At 42.0% G+C, this 25906-nt stretch overlaps 1 protein-coding gene across 2 annotated transcripts; it reads right to left on the reverse strand.

Moving 5' to 3' along the window:
* Positions 1-684: 684 nt before the first annotated feature.
* Positions 685-25906, reverse strand: xpnpep2 (X-prolyl aminopeptidase (aminopeptidase P) 2, membrane-bound). Of its 2 annotated transcripts, XM_036969940.1 has the most exons (22): positions 25722-25906; positions 25131-25192; positions 24451-24561; positions 24226-24289; positions 19957-20061; positions 18050-18136; positions 17691-17834; positions 15033-15134; positions 14854-14935; positions 14550-14754; positions 14080-14169; positions 11949-12058; positions 11775-11852; positions 11599-11670; positions 11359-11419; positions 10988-11057; positions 10380-10484; positions 10074-10133; positions 9839-9915; positions 7955-8044; positions 3296-3326; positions 1110-1238 (listed from the first exon to the last, which is right to left on the reverse strand). In XM_036969940.1, exons 1-21 carry the CDS (start codon positions 25828-25830, stop codon positions 3318-3320), a joined length of 1893 nt encoding a protein of 630 aa, XP_036825835.1. In that variant the 5' UTR covers positions 25831-25906; the 3' UTR covers positions 1110-1238; positions 3296-3317. The 2 variants fall into 2 exon arrangements, with proteins under 2 accessions (XP_021439861.1, XP_036825835.1); XM_021584186.2 differs by lacking the exon at positions 3296-3326 and having other exon boundaries at positions 685-1238; positions 25722-25905.

Consider the following 25906-nt stretch of genomic DNA (forward strand, 5'->3'; position numbering starts at 1 on the left):
ATCAATTAATAATGGCATTGTTCCTCTTTTTCCAGTGGCCATAGCCACAGACCCAACCATTTCAAACACACAGAGTTAAATGGACAGTGTCATCTAACCAACAACAATACAGCACAGCCAAGCCATCTTTCTCTTCTTACGAAAACTTGTTTTCCTATGCGGGAGGGATGCAAGTCGAATAAAAGCATGCAGCAGGGCGGACGTCTTCGTAAAAGCCACATTCACACCTTCTTGCAGCTCTTGATAGGTCTGTTGCCAAGCAACAGCCCCCATCTCGCTGGCACCAGTTCTTCACATGTGGTAAAGCTAGACAAACCTCAAGAGCTGTTCAGATGGTTGGATGGGGGGGGGGGGGGGGGGGGGGGGGGGGGGGGGGGGGGGGGGGGTTGGGGGTGAGACTCATATCAGACAGTGACAATGGCTGCTTTTAGAGACACTGATTAACACAGCATGTGATGATGACCCCAATTATCTGTCCCTCACAAAGTGCTAACAGGCACAGATTACAATACAACACTCACCCTGTCATCGTGGCCCTCTTGTAATGTAGTGTTTTATATTGAGTTTGTTTTGGTTAAACTTTTTCTTCAGGGAAAAGTACAGTATGCTTGATATGCATTCAAATCATTCTACACATAAAGTAAGTAGTGAACAACAGGTCAGTTAACAAAATGGTACTCAAACTTTCAAATAATCCTCTTTTAATAAATTACAAATCAATTTACACTGTCTACAGCCAAGACACCCTTTTGGGATGCAAATTAAAAAACTGATTCGAAACACACAAAACAAACCAGCTGAACATATTCACCAAATAATGAAATAAACAAATTGAAATAAACTAAAAGGTACTAATCAAACATGAATTGAAATCAAACATTGAACGACAACAATACATTTACTATGCACAGGCACTGCATAGGCTGACAGCTAAGACAATAATACTAGTCATAAAAGATGCGATGAGAGTGCAATGAGATGAAGGGAGAGAAGGACTGAGAGATGGCGGGAGAAGTGGAGTGAGGGATGGAGGCTCCTCAGAGGAGGATGTGGAGGAGGGTGGTGGCCAAGGCGCTGAGGGTCAGGCTGAGGGAGGAGACGGCAGCAGAAGCAGTGGCACTCTGGAAAGGCACTGTGTGCTTCAGCATCCATGTCTTCTCCTCTGTCAGGCCCTGCCTGTCCAGCTCAGCCCCCATTAGCTCACGTATGGTCAGGTAATAATTATCCAGCCACTGCAGCTGAAGGGGAGAACAATGGAGACTGGGTCATTGGGGCACAGACACAAATGAGCAGCAACCCAGTGCCACACACCACAGTAAGCTGGCACGGACACACATGCACTCACACATGCCACATGCACGAGTGAAGGCTCCTCAGAGGAGGACGGACCATCCTTCTCAGTGAATTTCATAAAAATACTGAAACATTAAAAAAGTTATCCCTTTTAGATAAAACTATACTAAATATATTCACGTCACCAAATAATTAATTAAAACACACTGTTTTGTAATGAAGGTCTGCAGTGGCTGCAACAGTACTCTGTAGGGTAGCACCATGGTGTAACCAGAGGACAGCTCGATTCCGTCATCTTCTGGGTGCATTGACTTCAATACAAAACCTAGGAGGCTCATGGCTCTCTCCCCCTTCCATAGACTTACACAGTAATTATGGCAACTTTCGGAGGATGTCCTCCAACCTATCAGAGCTCTTGCAGCATGAACTGACATGTCGTCCACCCAATCAAAGGATCAGAGAATGAATCTAGTACTGAAAACATAAGCTACAGCTAGCTAGCACTGCAGTGCATACAATCTAGAGAGTAGTTGACTCAAAGAGAGAGAAAGACAATAGAGGAACAGTTTTGAACAAATTCATTTCTTTAAAAATAAAGGAGAAGCAAAAGAGATATTTAATTATATTTTTGTTTTACTTTCACTTAGCTAACAAATGCAACTAGCTAGTTTATCCTACTCAAACACCCGGCTCAAACAAAGAGGGATGCTATTGCTATGGCTATGGTTATCCAACACTGGAACTCTTCCAAGTCAAGGTAAGCTTTTGGTTTTATAACTGTATTGCCAGAGTGCATAGATGCAAGAAGGAATTCTACAATGAGCAAATGTCCACGCTGTTTGTACAGTATGTGGCTCCTATGAAAGCTAACTGTGTTTGCATGTGATCAGGGGTGTATTCATTCCACCGATTCTGTTGAAAAATGTTTCTTAAATGGAAGCAAATGGAAAGAAATGGGGATAAACATACCTGAATTTGTCCAATAGAAACTCTCATTTAGAACTGCTGGACTAATGATTACACCCTAGATCAGCTAGATGCAGGCAAGAGTGTGCAAAGCAGTATTAAATGTGTCACTGTCTGTCACCTCGATTACTAAAATGTTTCTCTCGACCAATGCACCTACGTTGTAAACTTTTTAGTTTGTAGTAACCTCATGATGGGTACAGGGAAAATGAGAGTATCAGGTAGTAGCCTAAACCTATTGATGTTACATTGAGCTGGGTGAATGGAATATGAATGACAGTCATTCAATATGCTGTAGTAGAAATAAGGCCATGCTCATAAAAAAATAATCGTTCTCCCTCATCTTAAACGTCACCTACAGCCACTGACATGCCAACTGACACTGACAATCAATGTATGTGTGTAAATATATACAGTATATATATATTTATCTTGCTTGATTTGCTCTTTTCCATGTCTATCCCTGATAAGTTATCCAGGAAAGTGCTGAAAATAGCCCATATTAATATAAGTAGCCTTAGAATTAAGGTTAGTGAAATCAATAACTTGCTAACATAAGATAAAATTCATATATTAGCCATTTCTAGGACTCACTAGATAATTCATTTGATGACAGAGCAGTAGCAATGCAAGGATAACACCTATAGAAGAGACAGGAATGCTTATGGGTGAGGTGTTGCTGTATACAGTGCCAGTCAAAAGCTTGGACACGCCTACTCATTCAAGGGTTTTTCTTTATTTTTTACTATTTCCTACATTGTATAATAATAGTGAAGACATCAAAACTATGAAACAACACATATGGAATCATGTAGTAACCAAAAGAAGTGTTAAACAAATCAAAAAATATTTTATATTTGAGATTACTCAAAGTAGCAACCCTTTGTCTTGATGACAGCTTTAAACACTCTTGGCCTTATCTCAACCAGCTTCATGAGTGTCACGTGTGCACCCTCTCTGGTTTCTAGGTCACTATGCTCGTTATGGCGCACACCTGTCACCATCGTTACCCACATCAGAGCGTCTTCAGGCTTACCTGGACTCCATCACCTCCTTGATTACCTTCCCTATACAGTGGGGCAAAAAAATATTTAGTCAGCCACCAATTGTGCAAGTTCTCCCACTTAAAAAGATGAGAGAGGCCTATAATTTTCATCATAGGTACACTTCAACTATGACAGACAAAATGAGAAAAAAATCCAGAAAATCACATTGTAGGATTTTTTATGAATTTATTTGAAAATTATGGTGGAAAATAAGTATTTGGTCATCTACAAACAAGCAAGATTTCTGGCTCTCACAGACCTGTAACTTATTGTTTAAGAGGCTCCTCTGTCCTCCACTCGTTACCTGTATTAATGGCACCTGTTTGAACTTGTTATCAGTATAAAAGACACCTGTCCACAACCTCAAACAGTCACACTCCAAACTCCACTATGGCCAAGACCAAAGAGCTGTCAAAGGACACCAGAAACAAAATTGTAGACCTGCACCAGGCTGGGAAGACTGAATCTGCAATAGGTAAGCAGCTTGTTTTGAAGAAATCAACTGTGGGAGCAATTAGCAGGAAATGGAAGACATACAAGGCCACTGATAATCTCCCTCGATCTGGGGCTCCACGCAAGATCTCACCCAAAATGATCACAAGAACGGTGAGCAAAAATCCCAGAACCACACGGGGGGACCTAGTGAATGACCTGCAGAGAGCTGGGACCAAAGTAACAAAGCCTACCATCAGCAAGGGCATTAAAGATGAACAGTAGCTGGGTCTTTCAGCATGACAATGATCCCAAAAACACCGCCCGGGCAACGAAGGACTGGCTTCGTAAGAAGCATTTCAAGGTCCTGGAGTGGCCTAGCCAGTCTCCAGATCTCAACCCCATAGAAAATCTTTGGAGGGAGTTGAAAGTCCGTGTTGCCCAGCAACAGCCCCAAAACATCACTGCTCTAGAGGAGATCTGCATGGAGGAATGGGCCAAAATACCAGCAACAGTGTGTGAAAACCTTGTGAAGACTTACAGAAAACGTTTGACCTCTGTCATTGCCAACAAAGGGTATACAACAAAGTATTGAGAAACTTTTGTTATTGAACAAATACTTATTTTCCACCATAATTTGCAAATAAATTCATAAAAAATCCTACAATGTGATTTTCTGGATTTTTTCCCCCTCATTTTGTCTGTCATAGTTGAAGTGTACCTATGATGAAAATTACAGGCCTCTCTCATCTTTTTAAGTGGGAGAACTTGCGCAATTGGTGGCTGACTAAATACTTTTTTGCCCCACTGTATATGTCACTCCCTTTGGTTCCTTCCCCAGGCATTATTATTTATGTGTTATGTCTGTGCGTTGTTCATGTTTCTTATGTTATGTTTATTAAAACACTCACTCCCTGAACTTGCTTCCTGATGCTCAGCGCACATCGTTACAATGAGGTAGTCACCTGGAATGCATTTAAATTAACAGGTGTGCCTTGTTAATAGTTAATTTGTGGAATTTCTTTCCTTCTTCATGCATTTGAGCCAATCAGTTGTGTTGTGACAAGTTAGGGGTGATAGCCCTATTTGGTAAATGACCAAATCCATATTGTGCTCAAATAAGCAAAGAGAAACGACAGTCCATCATTACTTTAAGAGATGAAGGTTAGTCAATTCAGAGACATATCCATGTAATTTATTAACCTTCATTTAACTAGGTGTAACAGTATAACTTCATTTCACATCCGTTACATAGGCAAGTCAGTTAAGAACAAATTCTTATTTTACAATGCCTGCCTACCCCAGCCAAACCTTCCCCTAACCCAAACAACTCTGGGCCAATTGTGCGCCGCTTCATGTGACTCCCGATCCCGGCTGGTTGTGTTACAGCCCGGGATCTAATCAGGGTCTGTAGTGATGCCTCTAGCACTAAGATGTAGTGCCTTAGACCGCTGCACCATTCGGGAGCCCTAAATGCTTAGAGAAGATTTTATGTCAAGTGTTATTGAAGTGTTGAGGTTGCAGGTTCACCTGGCACATCTAAAGTATTTTATTTTGGGGTGTTGCTATAGGACACCATGTGCTAACAGGCAGTATCTAAATAATGTGGGAAATGCTTGATAATGTAGTGTGATGTAAACAGAGGTCTAATTTCTTGGGGACCTGAATATTGACTGGTTTTCATCAAGCTGTCCACTCAAGAAGAAGCTTCTCCCTGTAACCCGTGCCTATAATCTTGTTCAGGTTATTAATCAACCTACCAGGAACAAGATCATCCACATGTATTGATCATATTTTTACTAATACTGTAAAACTTTGTTCTAAAGCTGTATCCGTACCCATTGGATGCAGTGATCACAATAGCTAGCTAACATTAGGCTCTAACTAGCAAAGCAAACGGTCCTGGGATACAAATAATAACGTCATACACGTAATGTGTATAACGTTACTTAGCTAGCTAACAGTACTCTTTAGCTTGAAATGAAACCACTTTCTGTCAAAATTAGAAATGAGTAATATCTGAAAATGTAGACTATGCATCATCATGCATGACGGACATGTTTCCCTGTCACGGATGCCATGCCACGGTTGCCCTTAGTTCGAAGATGTAATCCAGAGACAGTTGTTTTCTCCATCTCTTTAGCTATCATACTCTAATTCTACTGATTTCAAAACTCGATCCTCCAGAAAGTGGAGAGTAACACTTATGCAGCTCCACTACACAATACATTTTTAAAAAAAGCCGTGTTAGTCAGGATTACCAACACGGACTGACCAACTCAAATAGACAAAAGCCTTCTATATGGCAGGCCAATTTCTTTCTAATTTCTTTATTTTTTACTATTTTCTACATTGTAGAATAATAGCGAAGACATCAAAACTATTACATAAAACATATGGAATCATGTAGTAAGTAGTAACCAAAAAGTGTTAAACAAATCAAAATATATTTTATATTTTAGTTTCTTCAAAGTAGTCACCCTATGCCTTGATGGCAGTTTTGCACACTCTTGGCATTCTCTCAACCAGCTTCATGAATTAGTCACCTGGAATGCTTTTCTAACAGTTTTCCAACAGAGTTCCCACATACACTAGCGTTCAAAAGTTTGGGGTCACTTAAAAATGTCCCTGTGTTGGAAAGAAAAGCAATTTTTTGACCATTTAAATAACATCAAATTGATCAGAAATACAGAAATACAGAAATACATTGTTCATGTTGTAAATGACTAGCTGGAAATGGCAGATTTTTTAATGGAATATCTACATAGGTGTACAGAGGCCCATTATCAGCAACTGTCACTCTAGTGTTCCAATGGCACATTGTGTCAGCTAATCCAAGTTTATCATTTTAAAAGGCTAATTGATCATTAGAAAACCCTTTTGCAATTATGTTAGCAAAGCTGAAAACTGTTGTTCTGATGAAAGAAGCAATAAAACTGACCTTCTTTAGACTAGTTGAGTATCTGGAGCATCAGCATTTGTGGGTTCGATAACATGCTCAAAATGGCCAGAAACAAATAACTTTCTTCTGAAACTCATCAGTCTATTCTTGTTCTGAGAAATTAAGGCTATTCCATGCCAGAAATTGCCAAGAATCTGCAGATCTCGTACAACGCTGTGTACTACTCCCTTCACAGGACAACACAAACTGGCTCTAATCAGAATAGAAAGAGGAGAGGGAGGCCCCAGTGCACAACTGAGCAAGAGGACAAGTACATTAGAGTGTCTAGTTTGAGAAACAGACACCTCACAAGTCCTCAACTGGCAGCTTCATTAAATAGTACCTGCAATAGTCCAAATAAAGAAAAACCCTTGAATGAGTAGGTGTGTCCAAACTTTTGACTGGTACTGCAGGTCATATGTGACTCGTTTTGGCTTTTACGGTAGTCCTATGTGTGTGTACAGAAGTAGTGTGAGATTCACTTTGAGCGACAGGTGTACTTTATTCAAACTGCAATAATATATGAGCGCTGCTTCTAAAATGACCAACATACAAGATACAATTTTTTAAAAAGTAGCACGGCTGAACATAAACACGAATAGATTACAGATCAGGCTACATGTACAAAATGAAAGTGCTGGCTTTGTTTTCTCTAAGACCTCGGATAGTTAGTAATTTCACTGCTGATAAACGTCATACGTGGTTTCAAAAAACAAAACAAAACTTGCAGGTCTTGGAAGCTGCCTGTAAACTATGAGGGGGATTTTCAGAGGAAACCCACACTGTCAGCATGAATACACCTCAACCTGTCAGTCGAATGTGTATTTACCTCATGCTATCATACTAGATGTCCCAGAGAATTGAACCGTTCAACGTTTTTGAACCTTCAGTCATACTATAATGCAGTCATAATAATGACCTAACGTGCATAACAGAGATCATATCAAAATACACACGTAGTAATTCCAAAAACGCAGTCTCCACTGACCCCTTTTTGTCATTTTACAAAGTGGGATTTTATATAATAAATAACAAATATAATAAAGGAAATTAATGAAGGAAATTAAATTACATTAAATATGTAATTGAATGATGGGCATCATGTCAGTCTTAGTTCAGTTGTTAATTGAGCTGGCACTAGCTGCGATGGCGGTGAGGATGTTTTATCATGACTGCTCATTGTGTGTTTACTCTATGATATCTGCTGTCATTACAGCAAGTAAGGCCTCATGACAGAGCGTACAAGTTAAGTGTCAACACATCGTGTGTTTCTCACCTGTTGAGGGCTCATGAGAGAGGTGTCAATCAGCTTCCTGTCATACGGGACTAATGATACGGTCTCAAAGGTCAAGTAATTATGGCCATACTGCAGGAGAAAAAAATACACAAAGGGCAGAAAGTCGACGATTGTCAGCCTTTGGACACATTCCTAGCGGACTACATTGCAGAAACATGCCAGATGTCACAACTATTGCACTTTGTGATGTAAGTGCCTTAATGTGTTTGGACCCCAGGAAGAGTAGCGGCAGCAGCTAATGGGGATCGCTTATAAATACAAATGTGTTTAACGTATCAGCATTTAATATAGTCATCTGATGTCGGACTGCATGACGTGGCACACAACTATTGGTTGATACAATGCATGAAGTCAGCCTGGAACACAACCTTTGACATCCCTTATTCAAAAACTGAAATATCACATTTACATAAGTATTCAGACCCTTTACTTAGTACGTTGTTGAAGCACCTTTGGCAGCAATTACAGCATCGATTCTTCTTGGGTTTGACTCTACAAGCTTGGCACACCTGTACTTGGGGAGTTTCTCCCATTCTTCTCTGCAGATCCTCTCAAACTCTGTCCCCTGGCTGGGCCACTCAAGGACATTCAGAGACTTGTCCCGAAGCCACATCTGCATTATCTTGGCTATGTGCTTATGGTCGTTTGGAAGGTGAACCTTTGCCCCAGTCTGAGGTCCTGAGTGCTCTGGATCAAGGCTCTCTCTGTACTTTGCTCCATTCATCATTCCCAAGATCCTGACTAGTATCCCAGTCCCTATCACTGAAAAACATCCCCACAGCATGATGCTGCCACTACTATCCTTCACCGTAGGGATGGTGCCAGGTTTCCTCCAGACGTGACGCTTGGCATTCAGGCCAAAGAGTTCAATCTTGGTTTCACCAGACCAGAGCTTCTTGTGTCTCATGGTCTTTAGTTGACTTTTGGCAAACTCCAAGTTGGCTCTCATGTGCTTTTTACTGAGGAGTGGCTTCCGTCTGGCCACTCTACCATAAATGCCTGATCGGTGGAGTGCTACAAAGATGGTTGACCATCTCCACAGAGGAACTCTGGAGCTCTGTCAGAGTGACCATCGGGTTCTTGGTCACCTTCCTGACCAATGCCATTCTCCCCCGATTGCTCAGTTTGGCCGGGCGGCCAGCTCTAGGAAGTGTCTTGGTGATTCCAAACTTCTTCCATGTATGAATGATGGAGGCCACTGTGTTCTTGGGGACCTTCAATGCTGCAGAAATCTTTTGGTATCCTTCCCCAGATTTGTGCCTTGACATAATCCTGTCTCGGAGCTCTACGAACAATTCCTTCGACCTCGTGGCTTAGTTTTTGCTCTGACATGCACTGTCAACTGTGGGACCTTATATAGACAGGTGTGGGCCTTTCCAAATCATGTGCAATCAATTGAATTTACCACAGGTGGACTCCAATAAAGTCATAGAAACATCTCAAGGATGATAAATGGAAACAGGATGCAACTGAGCTCAATTTCGAGTCTCATAGCAAAGGTTCTGAATACTTATGTAAATAAGTTATTTCTGTTTTTAATTTTTAATAAATGTGCAAAAAAAAATGCTTTCGCTTTGTCATTATGGGGTATTGTGTGTAGATTAGGATTTTTTAAAATGTAATCCATTTTAGGCTGTAACTTAACCAAATTTGGAGAAAGTCAAGGGGTTTGAAAACTTTGCAAATGCACCGTAGTTGTCAGACATTTTACATATGACAATTGACGTCATATTATGGATAGCTAGAATCTTTCCACAGCTTTAATACTTCCCCATCATTGTTAAATGTTATTCATATTTACCCACACTTATCTGATATTTCCACATGTTAAATAAAAACGCTGTAGTTCAATAGTTTATCTACCTTTGTGTGAGCTGGCACGATGACGACAACATCTTCAATACGGATCCCAAAGTCATTTTCCTTGTAATATCCTGGTTCTGGAAGAGATACAACCTGCTCATGAAATAAAGGTCTCCATTCTCTTCCTATTCATTCAAGTCAAAAAGGCATCTAAAAAAATCTAAATGAACCTTGTGACAAACCTCAAGATGTTAATTGGAGATAAGGAAACAAATTTGACTTGGTGAGATCTTACCTATAGACGTGAACATGCCTTCCCGGAATGGAATGTTATTGCCCTGAAAGCCAACAGGCCCTGTGACGGAATTGAGATGAGTCAAATCCAAAAATATATGGTTACATACTGTACCAGCTACATTAATTTCCTTCCGTTATTTTCAATAGTGGATTCAAGGATTTCTTTTAGCATTGAGAATAAAAAAATTAAAAAAGAGAAAATAATACAGTGTGATTGCTACAATGAAATTAAAACAACTCTGAATATCAGTATTATAAAACGATACTAAAGATTGAAAATGAACAATAAGTAAAGCAATTGTACATTCATGGACACCAAAGTAGTTTCCCACGCCGTGACCCGTCCCGTGGCCGTAGTTCAGGCCCACTTCCCACAATGCCCGGCGCCCCAGCATCTCCATGTTTACACCTGTTGATAAACAAAAGCGTTAACGTGCCCTGGTGTCAAACATCCTCCAAACCTTTTACAACCACTTCTTGTTGACACACTTTAAAACATGTATTTTTCCTTCCTCTCTTGAAGTAATCGCTGATTTAACACAAGCGGGAAAGTAAAGATTCCCTCATCAAATCAAATTGTATTGGTCACATTCACGTGTTTAGCAGATGTTATTGCGGGTGTAGCGAAATGCTTGTAATATACCTTTCAGTCATGTCAGATCAGTGATCTCAAAGAAGGAAAGATGTATTTTCAAACTATTATTCAAACAGGGCCTCAAACAGACACAATGTACTTTGTGTAAAATAAGCACAAAAATCACCTTGCTAATGGACTAGTGAAAAAATAGTTCCCTCTTGTGGTTGTATAGGACATTGCACGTGTGCTTTTACATGTCCACCAGTAGTAGCCTCTGACAGTGTGACGTGAATGAGCATCTGCTTCTGTGCAGTTGTACACTGCATTGCACTCACCTTTTGTCCCCGAGGGGAAGATGGTCCGAGAGATTTCAATATTTCCCATGAGCACACGAGTGAAGGCCTCCTTTGGAGTGAGAGAACGGTGTAGATCAGAGAATTGGTTTGAAATGATGAGAATAGACGTGAAATAACTATAGGCGACATAAAGTTACATATCAGGTATAAAGGTATATATCTACATATTCATTTGACGGAGGTAGCACAATAGGGCCGGCTCAGACTGCGGGTATGGATGTGGGTACGCAGACCCACAAGCCACTCCGGCCCCTCGTGATGAGTTCAGATTTTTTGTGGCCCCCACCCCTATCAAAGTTGCCCATCCCTGGTATATATAAAGCTACTTAGCCCCATAGGGCCACCTGTACCTTCTGCATGTCAGTGGGGATCCCCCAGTGAACAGTTCGTGTGATGTCAGTGGTCCCATCTCTATGGTCACAAGAAGAACAAGTCATGGCTCACATTTGAATCAATGTGGATAATAACTGAAGAATAAACTGCAAATATTTACCATGGAGATCCTATTAAATTACTAATCTAATGTGTTATTTGTAATTCTATGGTGATAACTACATTCTCAGCTATAGTGAATACGCTTCTCTACTCACAGATACTGGCCACCAGAGTCCACCAGGTACATCTCATCAACAGTAAGCTTTCTGCTAGTTGCATTAGAAGGGCTATAATACAATGTTTGTGACAAAACAATAGTTAGTGGTACTGTGAGACAGATACTAAGCAAAAACCATTAGGAGACAAGGTGGAAAAGGAAAGCTCTAGATACCTATAGTGGGCCAGAGCAGCATTGGGCCCACTGGCAGATATGGTTTCAAAGCTTGGCCCCCTGCTGTCCTTCTGCTTGCTGTCAAGTGTCAAAGATAGTGTTAGCGATTAAGTGTGTGTGTGCTTGCGTTTGTGTGCATACATGCATGTGTGTGTGTGTGTGTCTTCTCCCCACCTGCGACACTCATTGACGTAATGTGCTGCTGTCATCTCTGTCTCTTTCCCCTCTGGTACAACTTTTTCCAGCCACATCAGTAGCTGTATGACTGCCACGGCATCCCTCACCTACGGAGAGCAAGGGAGGACAATCAGACCACACGAGGTATTCTCCTATTACAACTGAGAAGTAGGATGACGTTACCCTTGAACTCTGGGGCTGTATGTTTCAAGAGTCTCAAAGTAGGACTGCTGATCTAGGATCAGATTCATGTAATCTTATTAATTGTGATCTAAAAGATAATACTGATTCTAAGTCAGAACTCCTATTCTGAGATATTTGATACATACGGCCCCTGATCTCAGATCAGCATTCCGTTTTTTCCCACAGTGGTTGAGGTTAGGATTTTCAAGCTGGTGGAGGTTAGGATTTGTAATGGTTTAAGTTAGGGTGTGTAATGGTTGAGGTTAGGGTGTGTAATGGTTTAAGTTAGGGTGTGTAATGGTTGAGGTTAGGGTGTGTAATGGTTGAGGTTAGGGTGTGTAATGTTTGAGGCTAGGGTGTGTAATGGTTTAGGTTAGGGTGTGTAATGGTTGAGGTTAGGGTGTGTAATGGTTGAGGTTAGGGTGTGTAATGGTTGAGGTTAGGGTGTGTAATGGTTGAGGTTAGGGTGTGTAATGTTTTAGGTAAGGGTGTGTAAGGGTTGAGGTTAGGGTGTGTAATGGTTGAGGTTAGGGTGTGTAATGGTTGAGGTTAGGGTGTGTAATGGTTGAGGTTAGGGTGTGTAATGGTTGAGGTTAGGGTGTGTAATGTTTGAGGTAAGGGTGTGTAAGGGTTGAGGTTAGGGTGTGTAATGTTTGAGGTTAGGGTGTGTAATGTTTGAGGTTAGGGTGTGTAATGGTTGAGGTTAGGGTGTGTAATGGTTGAGGTTAGGGTGTGTAATGGTTGAGGTTAGGGTGTGTAATGTTTTAGGTAAGGGTGTGTAAGGGTTGAGGTTAGGGTCTGTAAGCTGATTACTAGATCTGATTCAAAGGACAACGTCCATCCAGAGTCATAATTCATCCAACCACATTGACATTTTGGCCCATGTTAAATGTGAATGCCATGACAACAGTCTGTCATATCTTACTGCCGCGCTCAGATCTGGATCTTTATCTGGATCCCCATTAGCTGACAGCCATGACGGCAGGAATGGAAGAATTTATAATAACACACCCGTATAAGAACCATACATTTAAGGGCTTTATTGGTGCCAATCATAAAAGCTGACTTTAATGGTGATGGATAGAAGACAGAATCTTAGACAGGATATACCATGAAGGGTATTGAAAGCAATGCTAATGTAATGTAATGCTAATGTATGCAATCTTGCCTCCAATATAACAATCCCAATATGGAAAAGTATGGCTTTGTAACGGTTCTCCTGTGGTGAAGTAGAGGCGGACCAAAATGCAGCGTGGTGTTTAATAACAAAAAAGAGAAACACAAACACTACAAAACAATAACCGTGGAAACCCAAAAACAGCCCTATCTGGTGCAAAACACAGAGACAAGAACAATCACCCACAAACACACAGTGAAACCCAGGCTACCTAAATATGGTTCCCAATCAGAGACAATGACTAACACCTGCCTCTGATTGAGAACCATATCAGGCCAGACATAGAAATAGACAAACAAGACATCCAACATAGAATGCCCACTCAGATCACACCCTGACCAACCAAAACATAGAAACATACAAAGCAAACTATGGTCAGGGTGTGACAGGCTTGTCAAGATGAACTGATAACACATCTGAAGAGCTATTGGAGCCACCAGCGTCGCTGTTGTGAGACTTTATGGCTTAACAAGAGCACAACTCAATAAAGAGAGGGAATAGGGTGTCTTGAGTCTCCAGCTCTGTCTGTCTGTCTGTCAGTCTGTCTGTCTGTCTGTTCTTCTTCTTCTTCTTCCTTACCAGGACCATAACGTCCTGACAAGGTAGGAAAACAAGAATAGTTTTGAAAAGTCAGGACTTTTTTCATGTCTTGAATTTGTTAAAATGCTATTTTAGGCTTAAGGGTTAGGTTTAGGATTTGTGGTTAAGGTTTTGGGTTAAGGGTTCGGGTTAGGAAAAATAGGATTTTGAATAGTGCGTGTCACATACATGAGCATCTCTCAGGATGCGCTGCTCTGTCTCGTCCTTCACCGCTTTAGTGGTCAGCACCGGAGAGTAGGCACTGGTCAGTAACTTCTCCTAAAACAAAGGGGTAGAGCGATATGGTTTTAATACTGTCAGTTCCTACTCATGTACATGAAATGTGACACAACAACAACTTTCTTCCACAGTTTTTTATTTATTTAAAATTGATTTAACTAGGCAAGTCAGTTAAGAACAAATTCTTATTTTCAATGACAGCCTAGGAACAGTGGGTTAACAGATTTGTACCTTATCAGCTCGGGGATTTGAACTTGAAACCTTTGGGTTACTAGTCCAATGCTCTAACCACTAGGCTACCCTGCCGCCCCAGTAAAGTGTAGGGAGGTGTGCTAAATAAATATACCACACATTCAATGGACCATTCCCAACCAGTGAGGAGTTTAATAATAGGTTAATATCCCGACCCCTGTCCTCACCTCTGGAGTGATGAGCTCGTACAGGGCATAGTTGGTGTACTCTGTTCCAATCCACACCTTCACACCAGATGTGGCCATGTAGTTCTTCAGCATTACCCGCACCTGTTCATATTCTAACAACTGCACACAGTGGGCCAGGGGGAAACAAGTGGAGTTCAGGTATAACTTCAAGTCTTCTGTCACTCTGTCTTTGTGTACAAACAACCTGAGAGGGAGAGAAAAAAATGAATGAGCAACTTTTATGGCGCACAAAGGGGCACGTTTGAGCACTGCAAAGCAGTGTGGACTGGGACTTCAGACTCACCAGATCTCATTCAAGGTCAGCAGTGTATAGGAGTAGAAGAAGGGGTTGTAGGGGACATCACTACCGCGCAGATTAAACAGCCCTGGAACAGAGCAGATAAGAAGACTTCGATGAGGACTTCAAGTAATGAAGTGTTAAGTTAATGGATATGAATGAGTGTCCAGGCGTGGCGTTCTTACAGGCAGTCTCATCAAGAGCAGAGAGCAGGACCGCTGTGGGCTTGTAAGGATTGTCTGTCATCTGAGTCCGTATGTGTTCCACTTTCATCTGCCAGGTCCTCTCTGTCAAACGGGTGTGTGTCGGCGCCAGATGAGAAAACACAATCAGACTCTGGGTCACCATAAAGGGCATTTTGTTTTATGATCCCTCCATTTACTTACTGTCTAACAGTGGAGTGTATTCGTGGATGCCAAGGGAAGCCAGGTTTCCCCAGCAAAGTGACCAATATTTTTTTATCTTTCGTCTCTCTGTGTTTTATGATTTTCCTTCGATTTTGAAGAGGCTGAATCTATCTCAACGGGGAAAGCATCCGAGCTAGTGAAATAGTGCCTCTCTTTTTCTGTATTTGTAGGTCATCTATCTGATTCTGTCTGGTCAAAAAGATTATGACGTTGTTGCTGCCTGTAGCATTGAATGCACGGGAAGCCAGCGAGCTTTTGGCTTCCTTGATTAAAAAAAGTATAAAAGAATAGCCTATCAGCGTTGAGCTAAAGTAAACTGGCTAGCTAGCTAACTAAAATAGGCCCTTTCCTAAATTAGCAATAGATGGAGATAGGGATTTGGACTTGTGGTTTTACTTACTAAAATACAAACATTTTTAACCTTTAATTCTCCGTACTGGCCAATGATTATAACGGTGATTCTGATCCAACCATATATTCACATAACGTGCCCCTGGAGGATGGAAGTTGAATATGTAGCTCTGGATACGAGTGTCTGCTAAATGGCTAAAATTTAAATGTAGAAGGCTAATGCTAACTAGCTAACGTTGCCCATGAAAGGAAGTTAGGCTAGCGAGCAAGCATTTTAGCCAGATACCCTAGGACAACAAAAAATAAAAGCGTGTACTGTATGACAGAGTGAGAGACCGTTTCGGCAACATGAAAGAGAGGAGGATGGCATTTGCGTTTCTCTACAAGTAGGGTGAGTGAGTCAACATGTTTTTTCTACTTGCACGCAACACACACAGAGAAATCAGAACCATGGACAGCCACATCATATTTAGCTGACGTTGATTGGACTAAATTGTTTTTGGTATATTTTAGTTGTCACTCTATTAGACTAAGCATACGTGATTTGATGATGTTGAAATGTTGAAGTTGAAATGGTGATGTAAAAGTGGAGGCAGCTCCTGTTTTCTTTGTAACTCTCCATGGTTCTAAATCAACAGCTGTTTAGTGGTCCAACAATGTTGGAAACAATAACTTGCTTGACCATGCTGTAGGTCATGTAACTGTCTGTTACATGCAATACGCTTTGTGGACTTCAGACAGACGTTGCTCTCCAGTTTAGTGATGAAACAAAGGTGTGGTTGAATTTATTCTGCCAATGTCTTCTTATTCTCTCAGCCTTAGGCCTATACAGTATATCACGGTTGCAAGGCATACGAACTACCAGGTTATAGAGCAAACAACGCAATTACCACAACACATAGGTTGTGATATGGCTTTTTCCCCCCCTGGTTTGGCTTCCCCCAGTGATTTTACTCACACATCACTACTGCTGTCTAATCAAGATAATAGAAAACAAGGTAAAAACAGAATTCTCAGCAGTGCATGACTTGGGATGGAATAAGTGCAGTAGCTGTCTTTTTCCAAGTCGGTCCATTAGACTATGATTACCAAAATTCACCGATGACATTATGCTATAAAGCTCTCTGATTATTCACTGTTAATGGTTTAAACACATTTTCCATGACTTCGCCATTTTAACCAAATTTCCATGACTATTATCATAGCCTACATGCAAAAGTAAGCATTATTGACATGGGGAAGCTGCTGTGTCTGATCCAGTGTAGACTTACCACCTCCTGGCATTGTTCCCTTGATAAAGGCACTTAGCCCCCCCACATAGAACTGCACAGTTAGTCACATGATGTCAACATGTGGTCAACCCTCCATCGGGAGAGCACCTGGGTGTGCAGGCTTGGCTTATGATTACAGCCCCGAAACACTCAAGTCTGCATATCAAGGTCCCATTGAGCAGATGATGTTTAGCCTACAATGTGGTTATACCAGGGCTTGAACAAAAGCCTGCACACCCAGGACAGCCTACTGTCACTCTCAGACCCACAGACTAGCGTCAAATAAAGTAGAACAGAGTGGGGATCAGTAAATGAATGCCCACTCCCCTACTCAATGAAGATCTTGTCTTCATTCCAATTTGATCAACATGTTTTGCTTCAGTATGTGAATCTGGGACAGGGATAGGTTACTTTGTTTGAAATAGAGGAGCTGGTACCCAATTCCCCAACAATTAGATTTGCTGGTACACATTCAGGACAGCTCTGAACCAAGTCAGGCACTGACTATAAGTGTTTATTATCAGGGGAAACACACAGAGACAAGACTAATGGAAACAACCCCATTCATTTCCGCCCCTTCCACAGAGTAATAATCGGCAATGATTACCAGCCATAAGCAGTTAAAGGGGATGTTTATGACAGTTTGTGAGCCTATGGCTTTCTGCACTGTTTGCCGGTATTTATCTATTCATCAGCCCAGAGATAAGAGTAACTTACTCGCTCACTCACTCACACACGCACACACTCACACACTCATCACACGCACACACTCACACACACACACACACAAGGATAGACAGTGGCACCCACACACCTACGACTCTGTCGGGCAGGCGGATGAGGTTATCAGGAGGGATGAGGGGTCTGTCTGTCCACACTCTGTCCACCAGGTTGTCAGGGATGGACTTCAGCATTAGCTTGGCTGGAACTAGGTTGTAGCTGTAGGACTCATAGGTTTCTATGGGGTTGGAAAAGACAACCATTATACAATGGTACATCCTGCAGGGATCGCATACACAGCATATACTGTATGCATTTACTGTACTTTGGATCAAAGCATCTGCTAAGTGGCATATATAGTGCCATATATTTCATAGTACATGAATACTTATTTGCTAAACCAAAGTGCCATAGTCTGTCAAGTATGACATGGATCTTTATGGACTGCCTTACGGATAGAGAAGAGGAAGGGGTCAAAGCCAATGTTATCAGTGTCCGAAACCTCCCGAATCAGCCAGTCAGCTATACTGCTGATGGACACTGTGGAGCAGAAGCAACAATGAGACAGACCAAACATTTGCTTGAGTAAACATTGTCACAACAGTCATCTTTCTTGCCGAGACAGTTTCATTTGTTCAGATTACATAAATTCATGTTTGACATTTGGGGCCTTGACAATGTGTTTGTTTAAGGTTACCTCTATCATAGCTCTATTATAATAATACACTGAACAAAAAAGAACACAACATGCAACAATTTCAAATTTGTTGCTGAGTTACAGTTCATATAAGGAAACAGTCAATTGAAATAAGTTCATTAGGCCATAATCTATGGATTTTGCATGACTGGGCAGGGGCGCAACCAATCATAATTAGTTTTTCCCCCTCCAACAACGTTGGAGGCGACTTATGGTAGAGAAATTCATGTTAAATTATCTGGCAACAGCTCTGGTTTACGTTCCTGCAGTCAGCATGTATATTGCACGTTCCCTCACAACTTGAGACATCTGTGGCATTGTGTTGTGACAAAACTGCACATTTTAGAGTGTTTTTTTATTGTCCCCAGCACAAGGTGAACCTGTGTAATGACCATACTGTTAAGTCAGCTTCTTGATATGCCACACCTTTCAGGTGGATGGATTACCTTGACAAAGGACAAAATGCTCCAAAAAAAATGTGAACGACATTTGGGAGAAATAAGCTTTTTGTGTGTATGGAACATTTCTGGGATCTTTTATTTCAGGTCATGAAACACAGGGACCAGCACTTTACATGTTGAATTTATGTTTTTGTTCAGACTTATATTTGACAATACCCTTGCCCTTGCGCCACCTTATCCCAGACCTGCTGCCCAACCCCCTCACTTCCTACCTGCTTCTGCTTCCTGCTAACTCCCCTCCTCACCTTTCACTTTGAAACTTTGAATGCTTGTTTATGAAAAGCCAATTAACATTGACTCCTGAGGTGTTGAATTGTTGCACCCCTACAGCCACCATGGTTATTATTTGACCCAGCTGGTCATCTATGAACGTTTGAACGCATTGAAAAAAAAGATCTGGCCTTACAGCATGTACCCATAAATCTCCACCTGGTACAGCCAGAAGAAGACTAGGTTTCTAGGTTTCTCCTAGGTTATTGCGTCCTAGGGAGTTTTTCCTAGACACTGTGCTTCTGCATTTGCATTGCTTGCTCTTTGGGGTTGTAGGCTGAGTACAGTGTCTGTAAAAAACGTTGTGCTGCTGGTGATATAAAAAGGGCTTCATAAGATGAATTTGATTGATTCATTGATGGCTTGCATCACTGTGCACTTTTTTTGTGTATGTGTTTGTGACTGTAATTCCTTTCTCCTTTTGTAGTTTCATCAGATAGAGATGAGCATTTGAAATGAGAGGATCAGGCAGACAGGAAAGCAACACCGTCTGCAGCTCTAGGCTAGTCAACACAGTCTGCAGCTCTAGTCTAGTCAACACAGTCTGCAGCTCTAGTCTAGTCAACACAGTCTGCAGCTCTAGTCTAGTCAACACAGTCTGCAGCTCTAGTCTAGTCAACACCGTGTGCAGCTCTAGTCTAGTCAAAACAGTCCGCAGCTCTAGTCTAGTCAACACCGTCTGCAGCTCTAGTCTAGTCAACACCGTCCGCAGCTCTAGTCTAGTCAACACAGTCTGCAGCTCTAGTCTCTTCTTTTTGCAATACAGTCTCATGCACACAAACGACACACACAAAGGACATGTTCATGTTTTTAAACGTATGTAAATTGTAAAGACGTTTGTCTGTAATGTATTGTTGGTTATGTGTCCGGACCCCAGTAAGACGAGCTGTCTCCATTGGCATTGGTTAATGAATCACATCAAATCATCTTACCATCTTTCTCCAGCTCCCAATTGCAGTCCATTTGACGTTCAGCCTGGACCCAGTAGCGACTGTCTGTCCAGAGGACCGCCTTGTTCAGGGTCACCACTGCTGTACCTGGGGAGGGAGGGTTACATTACACATCATGGAGGGTTGTATTCAGTTTCAATGATGTGTGGCCATGTCAGAGTTATGGTACTCTTTTATGCATAGGCAACTTACAGTGCATTCGCAAAGTATTGAGACCCCTTGACTTTTTCAACATTTTGTTAACTTACAGCCTTGTTCTAAAATGGATGAAATATATATATTTTCTTAACCATCTACACAATACCCCATAATGACAAAGCGAAAACAGGTTTTCAGAAATGTTTGCAAATGTATAAAAAACCAAACGGAAATATCACATTTACATAAGTATTCAGACCCTTTACTCAGTACTTTGTTGAATCACCTTTGGCAGCGATTACAGCCTCGAGTCTTCTTGGATTTGATGCTACAAGCTTGGCACACCTGTATTTGGGGAGTTTCTCCCATTCTTCTCTGCAGATCCTCTCAAGCTCTGTCCCCTGGCTGGGCCACTCAAGGACATTCAGAGACTTGTCCCGAAGCCACTTCTGCATTGTCTTGGCTATGTGCTTATTGTCATTGTCCTGTTGGAAAGTGAAACTTTGCCCCAGTCTGAGGTCCTGAGTGCTCTGGATCAAGGATCTCTCTGTACTTTGCTACGTTCAACTTTCCCTGAATCTTGACTAATCTCCAAGTCCCTATCACACTCCCTATTTTAGAAACGTTTTCAAATTGATTAAATCCTCAAAAACAGAATACCTTACAGTATTTACATAAGTATTCAGACCCTTTGCTATGAACCTCGAAATTGAGCTCAGGTGCATCCTGTTTCCATTTGTCATCCTTGAGATGTTTCTACAACTTGACTGGTGATTCAGTTGATTGGACATGATTTGGAAAGGCACACACCTGTCTATATAAGGTCCCACAGTTGACAGTGCATGTCAGAGCAAAAACCAAGCCATGAGGTCGAAGGAATTGTCTGTAGAGCTCTGAGACTGGATTATGTCAAGGCACAAATCTGGGGAAGGATACTAAAACATTTCTGCAGCATTGAAGGTCCCCAAGAACACAGTGGCCTCCATCATTCTTAAATTGAAGAAGTTTGAAACCACCACTCTACCACTCTCCTCCTAGAGCTAGCCACCCGGACAAACTGAGCAATCGGGGGAGAAGGGCCTTGGGAGGTGACCAAGAACCCGATGGTCAGTCTGACAGAGCTCCAGAGTTCCTCTGTGGAGACGGGAGAACCTTCCAGAAGGACAATAATCTCTGCAGCACCCCACCAATCAGGCCTTTATGGTAGAGTGGCCAGACGGAAGACACTCCTCAGTAAAAGGCACATGACAGCAGGCTTGGAGTTTGGCAAAAGGCACCTAAAGACTCTCAGACCATGAGAAACAAGATTCTCTGGTCTGATGAAACCAAGATTGAACTATTTTGCATGAATGCCAAGCGTCACATCTGGAGGAAACCTGGCACCATCCCTACGGTGAATTATGGTGGTGGCAGCATTATGCTGTGGGATTTTTTTCAGTGGCAGGGACTGGGAGACTAGTCAGGTTCGAGGCCAAGATGAACGAAACAAAGTACAGAGAGATCCTTGATGAAAACCTGCACCAGAGCACTCAGGACATCAGACTGGGGTGAAGCTTCCCCTTCCAACAGGACAACAACCCTAAGCACGCTGCCAAGACAACGCAGGAGTGGTTTCGGGACAAGTTTCTGAATGTCCTTGAGTGGCCCAGCCAGAGCCCGGACTTGAACCCGATCGAACATCTTTGGAGAGACCTGAAAATAGCGGTGCAGCTACACTCCCCCATCCAACTTGACAGAGCTAGAGAGGATCTGCAGAGAAGAATGGGATAAACTACCCAAAGCCAAGCTTGTGCCAAGCTTGTAGTGGCATACCTAAGAAGACTCAATGCTGTAATCAACTGCCAAAGGTGCTTCAACAAAGTACTGAGTACCTAAGAAGACTCAATGCTGTAATCAACTGCCAAAGGTGCTTCAACAAAGTACTGAGTAAAGGGTTTGATTACTTTTTTAATTTTTATTTTTTTAAATATTTTTTTACCCCTTTTTCTCCCCAATTTCGTGGTATCCAATTGTTGTAGTAGCTACTATCTTGTCTCATCGCTACAACTCCCGTACGGGCTCGGGAGAGACGAAGGTTGAAAGTCATGCGTCCTCCGATACACAACCCAACCAGCCGCACTGCTTCTTAACACATCCAACCCGGAAGCCAGCCGCACCAATGTGTCGGAGGTTACACCGTGCACCTGGCAACCTTGGTTAGCACGCACTGCGCCCGGCCTGCCACAGGAGTCGCTGGTGCGCGATGAGACAAGGACATCCCCACCGACCAAGCCCTCCTTAACCCGGATGACGCTAGGCCAATTGTGCGTCGCCCCACGGACCTCCCGGTCGCGGACGGTTACGACAGAGCCTGGGCACGAACCCAGGAACTCTGATGGCACAGCTGGCGCTGCAGTACAGCGCCCTTGACCACTGCGCCACCCGGGAGGCCAGGGTCTGATTACTTATGTAAATCTAATATTTCAGTTTTTTTAAAGCTTTTTTTACTGTTTTAGCTTTGTCATTATGGGGTGTTGTTTGTAATTTGATGAGGGGAAAAAAATAATTTAATCAGTTCTAGAATAAGGCTGTAACGTAACGAAATGTGGAAAAAGTCAAGGGGTCTAAATATTTTCCGAAGGCACTGTATATGACAAGTACATACCAGAGAGACGTACAACAGTACAAATGATCACAAACTGTACCAAATTATTCAAAGCATTTTCATAACACAATCATAACAGCTTTGTAATACTGGTGTTGACCTCTATTTATACAGTGGGGCAAAAAAGTATTTAGTCAGCCATAATTTGCAAATAAATTCATTACAAATCCTACAATGTAATTTTCTCGATTTTTTTCCCTCATTTTGTCTGTCATAGATGAAGTGTATATATGATGAAAATTACAGGCCTCTCTCATCTTCTTAAGTGGGAGAACTTGCACATTTGGTGGCTGACTAAATACTTTTTTGCCCCACTGTATATCGCAATCTGCCAGACTCAGACTAATCAGAACATCTGCCGGATGTAAAATAAAAAATACTATAAAATACCTTTTCTTATTCACATGGGAGAAATTTTAACTGTGCTTGGAATGATCTATTCATCTGCCTGAGCTCTAGTACAGAAATGGCATTGATCATCCGTTTATGTCAGTGCAATAGTCCAGGAATAGATCTCCCCATCAATCTGTCCAACCTGGACTCAAGGGTAGACTTAACGTAGTGTACCTAAATCTGTCTCCCTCCATTTAGTATGGTTTGTATTCATCTGTGGATGTCCATCATCCATTTCATTTGATATTTTACAAATTATAATTTGTATGATATGTTATGAATTGCAATTTGTACAATTTGTTACGAATTTGCAATACATATGATATGTTACGAATTCCAAGTTGTCGTTGCTGATGTTTGCTAGGTGGCTAAAGCTAACGTTAGCTAGGTTGCTAATGTTAGTTAGGCTACTGGTTAAGGATAGGGTTAAGGTTAGGAGTTAGGTTAATGGGTTAATGGGTTGAGGTCAGGGAAAGGGTTAGCTAACATGCAATTGTTCAAGTTGTTCTTGATGAGATTTGAACAGACAACCTTTGGTTTCTAGATGTTCACGTTATACCAGCCTCTTTTAATTGTTTTGCCTTACGTAACCTCCTGTCTTATGTAACCATACCAAATGTAACATCTCAAACTAATTTCAGTGTCCCGGATTTGAGTTTACTATGTTACGTCTAGTCTATGAGACCAGGCTGATCGGTCTTTGGAAGCTCCCTGATTCACAGCTCATTTGTCATTCATCGATGGCTCTGAGAGGGTGGGGGAGGGGGCAGGGAGCTGATGGATGTGGGAAGGAGAAGCGGTGAAGATGGAGGAGTGGAACAGAGGGTATCAGGAGAGGAGGGTGGGAGTGAAATGATTGTGGGACTAGGAGGTAGGAGAGGATAAGGAGGAGGAGGAGTGAAGAGGAGGAGGGGGGTGAGAAATGAACTGAGAAGTAGAACGGTGAGATGAATGGGAAGGACTGAAATTGAGACAGGAGGAGAGGAAGGGAGTGTGGTAGTTTAGAACTGAGGGGAGGAGAATTAGGAGCGGAAGGGAGAAAAAGGAAGGGAGGAAAAGACATCTAGGAGATCTACCTGCAGAGCCTGTGAAACCCGTCATAAAAGCCATCCGTGCATCACGTGGGGCGATGTACTCACTCTGTAGGAGATACACATGTTGTCAGCACCACACACAACACATACACACACACACGCACACACACACACACACACACACACACACACACACACACACACACACACACACACACACACTTGGTCACCATGCGCACACATATGCGTACATACACACACTCCTACCAGGTGAGCGTCTGTCCCAGGGATGATATAGGCAGAGACATTGACAGAACTCATAGCCTCCCTCAAGGCCTGCAGCCGTAGGGTAGTGTTGACCATGGTGGAGGGCAGGTACTGGAACAAACAGTAGAGAGAGTCAGAGGGCTGAATTCCAACCTTAAAATCTGTGTGAATCGCCTACTGACATGAATGCATGATTCACGTGATAGTCAGAGTCACGATGGGTGGATTTCTCAAAATAGAGAGTTTCCTGGAATCCAAAACTCAAGTTCCCCAATATTTGTCCAGACTGAATGAGTGAAGTAAAACAACAGTGGAATTGAGTGATATTTAGTGTAGATTCCTTGTCCCATATTCATAAAGCGTTTCAGAAAAGATGTGCTGATCTAGGATCAGTTTTTCATTTTTTTTAATAATAAATATGAATTCATCAAATCAGGGAGGACCTGATTCTAACCAGAACGCCTGCTCTGAGTCTCTTTTTAAATATGGGTGGAGGCTAATTATGCCAATGAGTGAACCTTAGATTTGTAAAAACAGGGCTGCATACTGTGTGTCTGACCTGATTACATATTGACTGATCTGACACTCATTCACTACACATTTATTTGAGTCCCCAGAAGGGACGTGGTATACAAGGACACATGGTATAACAGCACTAAATCTGGGCTAGATAATCATACCGGAGGGATTGCAGAGCAGTTCCTCTCAGACCCACCGTCTGCACGAATGACATTCCAGCTTCCTGAAATGGGAAAAAAACTAATGAGGAAGAGACCTTGGAAAGTGACAATTAAAGTGCTGTGTAAGCACGTTTCTAGATCAATGTTGTTGTTCAGTTACTGATTTTAATCAGACATTACAGTCTGGGCAGCCAGGGGCAAATGAGGACTAAATGCAATGGTGAGAAAATGACAAATTATAGAATCTCTTGCAAGTAGAGAAAGAAGAGAGCAGCCAGACAAATCGTGTATAATAATACCTTTCATAAAATCCCAGTGCAACACAATAGTTCTCTCAATCAAGAAAATAGAAGCAATCAAAAGATTGACTTCTCAACAGCCAGAATGCATAATCATTGATAAGAGTGTCATTCTCATTAGATTCATTCTCAGGCAAATTACATTCAAAGATATTCCAATGAATTATCCAACAGGCAGGAAACCAACAGCAGATGGCAAATTCTAATGTACCCTATATCAACCAAGAGCCTCTCGCATTTCACACAGAAATCCTACATCAATCATCACAGGAAGTTAGAACTAAACTTTTACCTCCAAGTGCCAGAAGAGTGCCAACCAGGAGCCAGTCAGAAAAGGGCATCTTGGCACAAACTGTCTGCCACCAGCGATTCCACAGAGAGAGTGACGGTAATGCCTGCATGAATGTACTGTATGTGAGACAGGTGCGTGTGTGGGTGTGTCAGTGAGTGTGTTGCCACGTCTCTCTCCTCCCTCTG

Source organism: Oncorhynchus mykiss, chromosome 31, assembly GCF_013265735.2.
Source record: "Oncorhynchus mykiss isolate Arlee chromosome 31, USDA_OmykA_1.1, whole genome shotgun sequence".
Classification (NCBI taxonomy): Eukaryota; Metazoa; Chordata; class Actinopteri; order Salmoniformes; family Salmonidae; genus Oncorhynchus; species Oncorhynchus mykiss.

What these genes read in the sequence shown, in the direction of transcription:
- xpnpep2 (XM_021584186.2), bottom strand. Translation starts at nt 25,830, where the DNA reads ATGCAGGCATTACCGTCACTCTCTCTGTGGAATCGCTGGTGGCAGACA. An exon ending in GGGTTTCACAGGCTCTGCAG is followed by an intron (nt 20,062 to 24,225) that starts GTAGATCTCCTA and finishes CTCCCTCCCCAG; the next exon opens with GTACAGCAGTGGTGACCCTG. An exon ending in AGGCATGTTCACGTCTATAG is followed by an intron (nt 9,916 to 10,073) that starts GTAAGATCTCAC and finishes TATCTCTTCCAG; the next exon opens with AACCAGGATATTACAAGGAA.